At 44.4% G+C, this 6,872-nt stretch overlaps 1 protein-coding gene across 1 annotated transcript; it reads left to right on the top strand.

Moving 5' to 3' along the window:
* The first annotated feature begins 2,993 nt into the window (after nucleotides 1-2,993).
* On the top strand, nucleotides 2,994-6,652 carry LOC111500857 (zinc finger MYM-type protein 1). The gene is made up of 3 exons (XM_076877711.1): nucleotides 2,994-3,322; nucleotides 3,574-3,627; nucleotides 4,056-6,652. The coding sequence occupies exons 1-3, from the start codon at nucleotides 3,296-3,298 to the stop codon at nucleotides 6,357-6,359; spliced, it is 2,385 nt and encodes a 794-aa protein (XP_076733826.1). The 5' UTR covers nucleotides 2,994-3,295; the 3' UTR covers nucleotides 6,360-6,652.
* Nucleotides 6,653-6,872: the final 220 nt, after the last annotated feature.

Below are 6,872 nucleotides of genomic sequence, written 5' to 3'. Positions count from 1 at the left end.
GATATTAAATTTAAAGCGCAGTTCCCTCTGAGGCCTCGTTTTGTACAGCGCGTTGAAGACCGACTTCTCATTATCCTTATTCACCTCTGCCGGAGCCATTTGGATAGATCTGTGATAAGCATTGTTATATGCTTGTGTGAGATCTGGTATGATATCTACATATCTCCGGGAGTTGGCTGATGTTAAGTACTTCCACATTCTACCCTTGAAGCTACGATTGAATCTCTCGACAATACTGCATTTAACCTCGCTAGCTGTTGAGAAATGCTTGATATTATATCGCTTCATTAGCTGTTTAAAGGTTGCATTATAAAACTCTTTGCCTTCATCTGTTTGTAGTTTCACAGGGATCCTACCCTCACTAAGTATATCCTCAAAAGCAGCTGATACAACAGACCCTGTCTTGTTTGTTAGGCATCTAACCCATGCGTATTTTGAGAATACATCTATACATGTTAGCAGATATCTCACATTATCATTATCTGTCACATATTCACACATGTCAACCAGATCGGCTTGAAACTGTTTGTCGACCCCTGTCACCAATACTCTATTTCTGGGGAAATGGATCCTCGCAGGTTTATGGAGTGTGTAGGTGTCGTCTTGTTCTAAATAATGTTTGACCTGAGATAGTGGAGGTGTTACACCTGATGCCTCCCCTGCCGCTATACGTAGCTTATTTAAACTGGCTAACCCCGCAGGATGGGCTGGATCATGATATATTTTATGCAATGTGCTTTCCATGATTTACAAACCACCAATGACTATGATGTTGATGTTAACAAGTCTTTTTATTTAATTTTCACAAAGACACAATCACAGACAATGGATACTTGGACACCCCACATTAAACCAGATGTAACCCAGCCCAGTAGTTTCCAATCATGCGGAGCATGGCTGGTTTAACACGGCGGGCGCAAGTACTTGCATCTAGCAGGTGCCCAATGTTGTCATTAATGGCGCATACTATAATATCGCTCTGATCTCAGTTCACACATGATGTGTTCTGCAACTCTGCGGATTTGTGTTCCAGACCCATCTGCAGTGGATGAGCGTACAAACAGCCGGATGGCAGGGATGAATCGGTCAGTCTGGAGCCTTATCATCACATCATCATAGTAGGTGTCGAAGAAATACTCAGACAATTCCTGCAAGCAGCTGTGTTGCACCTGACTGGGGTGGCCTGTTTGGCATCCGTAACATGTCTCTTGTATAAACTCATTCAAAGCCAACATTAACAGGTGGAGAGTTGCGAGTTTGATGTCGATTACAGTTTCATCCCACAGGTCTGATATGAGGGGGTCCTGCGAGCATTGTGGTGAGGGTGGTGGAGTCTGGGGGGTCGGGATTAGCAGCTCTGTTGATGGTGACTCCAACAGGTCCCACGAGGGCGTGTCATTCTCTGTAAAATGAAAACCACAAGCTCTTGTCACATAGATACACACTCAACCCCACACACCCGCACATTAAACCTACCAGTTTATTGTTTAGCTGTCGGAAGGTCTTATGATTTTAGGTTTACACAGGGTACCAGGCAAACCAGTCTTCGGACAACTCGCCAGATCGTCAAAAACAAGGCACTTTCTAATACTCTCGTACGCAGTGTTGAGTCTGTCCCTCTTGATCGCGTCATCAATCTGGCTAAACAGACGCGACAAACCTCTCCAGTCGCACCACTGTATAAAAAACAAGTCCTTAAACCATCTTGTGCGCTCTTCGAGGTTTAGAGGGTATGGATTTAACCTCCAGTTTTCAAGCCCTCTGGAAGCAATAAGACCATCCCTGTCATCACATACACTGAGAAAAATAAAGTCGTCGGGGTTGCGATTGAAACGATCAGCCTCAACCCTGTAAAGCTCAGGGCCTGATGCAGTGTTCCACTGGGAAACATACAGCAGCTCTGGGAAACCCACATTGTCCAGGTCCGCACACACTACGGTGCGGAAGAGCTTCCAGTTTTTAGTAGACATGACTTGGGCTTCCCCCCAAAACAATCCCTCACCACAATCTACACTAAGCACAACTGTCCCTTCGGTATATTTAATGGCATACACATACCCTTCGACGCCTCGATATTCTAACTTAAATACAGTTCCATCTGCGGCGTTTCCACAGCGTTGCTTTTTACGTTGAGGACCCCGACTGCATACTCCTGAAGACATACCTAGAGTGCCTGTGGCATGGGCGATGTCCTGGCTGGGTGTCATTCCGAGCTCCATAGGTCGATGCGTCGGGGATCCTTAGCGCGATGTGTCGGTGCTCTAGGTCGATGCGTCGGGGATCCTTAGCGCGATGTGTCGGTGCTCCTCAGACCGTGGCGGTGATGCTCTTAGAATGTGAAAGGATCACTTTTATACCCATACAACCTAGCACATCCCACTAGGAGGAGTCGTTCCCGCCCAGAGGGTAAGAACACCTGAACGCGCATGCGCACACACACACGAAACTGGTCAAATCGGTTGTCAAACCGGTCAAACCGGTTGTCAAACCGGTTTGGTTGGCCGCCATCTTGGACTAGTGCCATCGTATTACTGAACGCGCATGCGCACACGCACGAAACCGGTCAAACCGGTTTGGTTGGCCGCCATCTTGGATAGGTGCCATCGTATTACTGAACGCGCATGCGCACACGCACGAAACCGGTCAAACCGGTTTGGTTGGCCGCCATCTTGGATAGGTGCCATCGTATTACTGAACGCGCATGCGCACACGCACGAAACCGGTCAAACCGGTTGTCAAACCGGCTTGGTTGGCCGCCATCTTGGATAGGTGCCATCGTATTACTACTAGTGAGGAAAAGCAGACTTCTGTGTTCTGGCAGCCACATTCAGCAGTGCTACCAAGAAAAGTCATGCTCGGGTAGAAACACAACAGAAGGGACTTGAACAGTGGCGTCGTTAGGCCTATTTTAGGGGTGCTGAAGCCTCCCTAAAATATTCTTAAGCCCCCCTAAATAATTTGGTGGGTTGTTTTTTTTTTTTTTTTTTTAATTTATTCGATTTTTTTTTTACAGAACTTGCAGACAAATTCAATATAAAGATGCAGGAATATGAGTTTAAAGAAATAATAATATAAACCTGTCGCTATTCACACAAATATGATCATAACTCGGTTGGTCCCTTTCGCTTTACATTGTTAAGGTAGCGTCAGTGCTTCGTTATCCAATCCCTTCCAGTTGTTCACAGGGGACATCCACATGACTGAAAATCCAGTCCTCGTTTTCACTGCTACTTTACACTCCGCTCGTATACACCTGCAGAAACACTAGCGTGCATGTGGCAAACGGCAAGAAATCATGGATATACGCAAGTTTTTCAAGAAAGTAAGTCTTCATCACTGGCTGGTAGTAACAATTAGTTAGCTCCAGCTAACAGCAGAGAGTCCCATGTAAATAATGAACCAGGTGCTCCCCATTTTGTAAATAAAAACCTGGCTAGCGCACTAAGTTAAATTGTTAGCATAATGTTAATTTCTGTCACTCGTTTTAGCTCTGAAAAATCCAGCTGAGCTCATTCAGGTATGGTTATCATCAGTGGAAATAATAATAATCACTCCATCCCCATTAACCTGTAGGAGTCAGGGCAGAGGAGCACAGAGAGGCAGAGGGGAGAGACGTCTGCTGGAGAGGTGAGTCAAAGGATGGAGTCATTTGTGATGGAGACAGTCTGATTAGAATTTTATGGGACTCAATATGGATATGAAATATGAAACATTTCAGTCACGGTACAACATATAAGACCTGTTTAACTTGAGCTTTTATTTAGGAGAGTCAAGGTTAGAAAGTGGAGAGAGCAAAGAGAGAGATATGTATATAAGTCAAATTAGCCTGACTCACATATTTTTGAGGGTTCTATTTTAATATTACTTCAATTCAAGTAATTTAGTAATATTTTTCAGGGCTTTAAATTGCAACCATTTTAGTCACATGCGTGCTCAAAATATAATGTTTGTAACTTCAAAATATTTGGGAGCAACAAATTACTGTGGAGCGGGAGCAGAAGTCATGATATTAGCAATTTACATTACAATTCAGTATGTTTTAATGTATCTTGAAGGGTGAGGCAGAAGGAGTGGCTGAGGGAGAAAAAGGTCAACAGGCAAGTTCAAGTCAGAGAGAGCAAGGAGAGACAGAGGAGCTGCAGCAAATAGATCGAGAGGCAGAGGAAGATCAAGTTATTACAGAGAGAGGAGAGCAAACAGGCCAAGAGAGGGAAAATGATGAAGCAGCTGCAGCAACTCATTCTACTACAGGGTTTGATTTAGGTGACAAAGACACAGGGCCCAGACAGGTGAAGCTGAAGAGCTATCCACATGATACTTTTGGTACACAGAAGCGAGCATTTAACCACAGCTGGTTTGAAAAGCACAACTGGTTAGAATATTCAGTCAACCAGAATGCAGCTTTCTGCTTCCCATGTAGAGTGTTTGGCAAAAACATCAAACATGATAGTTTGGTCAGTAACGGTTGCAAGAACTGGAAGAAAGCTTTAGTCATCTTTGGCAAGCATGAGATGGCACAAACACATAAGGACAGTGTTGTTACATGGAAAAGCTACCAGGGAACTAGCAAACAGGGAAACGTTGCACAGATGATAGCAACTGCAAATGTGAGTGAGATAGTCGAAAGAAGAGAGTATCTCAGACGAATTGTTGCAGTCACCTCTATGTTAGGGAGACAGGGACTCCCTTTTCGTGGTCATGATGAAGGTGAAGACAGCCCAAACAGAGGGAATTTTCTTGCGTGCATGGAGCTTTTGAAGGAGTTTGATGCTTTTCTTCAAAAACATAATCCCCCATCAAATGCACAGTATATCTCACCAACATCCCAGAATGACATGATTGACTGTTGTGCCCAGGAAGTTACTAGTGTCATTGTATCTGAAATGACAAAGTCTAAAGTCTATTCCATCATGGTGGATGAGGCAAGGGATAAAAAGGCAGAGCAGTTAGCTGTTTGTGTCAGGTACGTGTCAGAGGGGGCAGTGAAGGAGCGTTTCCTTGCACTTGCAGAGATAAAATCATTTGATGCCCAGTCCATTGCAAATGAGATTCAGCAGCAGATCCAAAACTATGGTCTTGCAGAGCTTAAGTGTGTAGCACAAACATATGATGGTGCAGCCGTTATGAGTGGCTCCACTGGAGGTGTACAAGCACATTTTAGAAGGCTCCATCCTGAGGCTATCTATGTGCATTGTTATGCTCATCAACTCAACCTGGTTTTGTGCAATACTTGCAAGGCTGTCCCAGAGGCTGTGGAGCTTTTCAGCTTGTTGGAGTGTGTGTATTCTTTCTTCAGCACCTCCCTAGTCAATCATCATAAGTTCATGGAGACTCAGGCAAAGCTTGGATTGACAAAAACTGAGCTTGTGCAACTTTCAAACACTCGCTGGGCATGTCAGTTGCGATCAATCAGTGCAGTTCTTGAGACATTGCCTGCCATTTTGGAGTGCCTATCTGCAATTGGATCCCCCATAGCTGTTGGTCTCAGAGCAAAGCTCTACAAGTTCTCAGCAGTCTATGCACTACTGATGTTTCAGTCGATTCTGTCTGTAACCGAAGGACTCCACAAATTCCTGCAGAAAGAGACTTTAGACCTGGCAGAAGCTTTTATCTGCAAACAAGCTGTGTGTGACACACTTAAGGGCAAACACTCAGATGCATTTGCTACAGAGCTGTATGAGAAAACCAAGGCCCTGTGTAACACCCACAGTATCCCTGAACCAGGTGCCAAGACAAGGCACAAACAGAGGAAAATGGAGGATTTTGTCCTGGAGGCAACTGTGGGTTCACGCACTGAATTGAACAACTCAGACACATTGAAAAGAGAGTTACTTTTCCCTTGTGTGGATCGGATGGTTGGCGAGCTTGATCAAAGATTTTGCAGTGTAGATGCAGGGCTGCTAAAAGGCGTCCAGGCATGCAGTCCTAAATCTGAGAACTTCTTGAGTGAACCACACTTGAATGAACTTGCAAAGCACTACAGACTTGACCTGAAAAAAGAGGAGGTTCTGGTGGCCAGAAACTTTCTTACCCGGAAAACAGAGGCTGGATGTCCACCCAAAAATATGTTGTCTGTGTACAACCTCCTTGATTCAGACATGTTTCCCTCTCTGAAGGCAACCATCCAAGTTGCCCTAACAGTGCCTGTCAGCAGCTGCTCGTGCGAACGGTCCTTTAGTGCACTGCGTCAGCTGCACTCCTGGCTGCGTCAAACAATGGGTCAGAAAAGACTTCACAGTCTTGCAGTCATGTCTATTGAAAAAGACACGCTTCAGCATCTGAGTCACAACAGAGTGATTGACCGATTTGCCACTCTTAAAAACAGACGTCATTCTTTGATGCTTCCACCCACCAAGTAACTGGTGATTGCAGCCAGAAAAATGTACTTTTTTATTTTCAGTTTTTTTCTTGTTATTGATGCAGCAAACACATTTCCTCTGTTTTTTTGTTGTACTGTATTATAAAGCAGACTGAAATAAAACAATAGATCTATTGGTGGCCTAGGATGTTTAATCTGTCCAAAAAAGTAGGAAAACAATTTCTCAGTCTTTGTTTTCTGTTTGTGAAATTTTGTGCTCATTCACTACGTTCGTTCATGTCGTGTGCATCTCTTGGGGGCTAAGCCCCCCCTGTCCTTAAAACCTAGTGACACCCCTGGTCGGGGCCTTGTTTGTTCTGACCTTCTCTCTCTTATTGGTCTGTTATCTGTCCAAGTAGGCAGTGTGCTTGTTAAATGATGAGATTATGGACATCAATATCACCCCAAGCAGGAATTTTCCATGAGCCTCACTGTATTATACTATTGATGATCTTTACAAACTCGTATGAAGAGAGGGATTTCATTTGCAAAACTTAAGTCTACATGTCATCAG

Source organism: Maylandia zebra, linkage group LG19 (assembly GCF_041146795.1).
Source record: "Maylandia zebra isolate NMK-2024a linkage group LG19, Mzebra_GT3a, whole genome shotgun sequence".
NCBI lineage: Eukaryota > Metazoa > Chordata > Actinopteri > Cichliformes > Cichlidae > Maylandia > Maylandia zebra.
The sequence above is the reverse complement of the archived record's forward strand: the minus strand, read 5'-3'. Positions and strand labels throughout refer to the sequence as shown.

Excerpts from the sequence above, each read along its gene's own strand:
- LOC111500857 (XM_076877711.1), top strand. The coding sequence starts at position 3,296 with ATGGATATACGCAAGTTTTTCAAGAAA. Across the intron at positions 3,323-3,573 it reads TACGCAAGTTTTTCAAGAAA|GAGTCAGGGCAGAGGAGCAC; the intron begins GTAAGTCTTCAT and ends ATTAACCTGTAG. Across the intron at positions 3,628-4,055 it reads GAGAGACGTCTGCTGGAGAG|GGTGAGGCAGAAGGAGTGGC; the intron begins GTGAGTCAAAGG and ends TGTATCTTGAAG.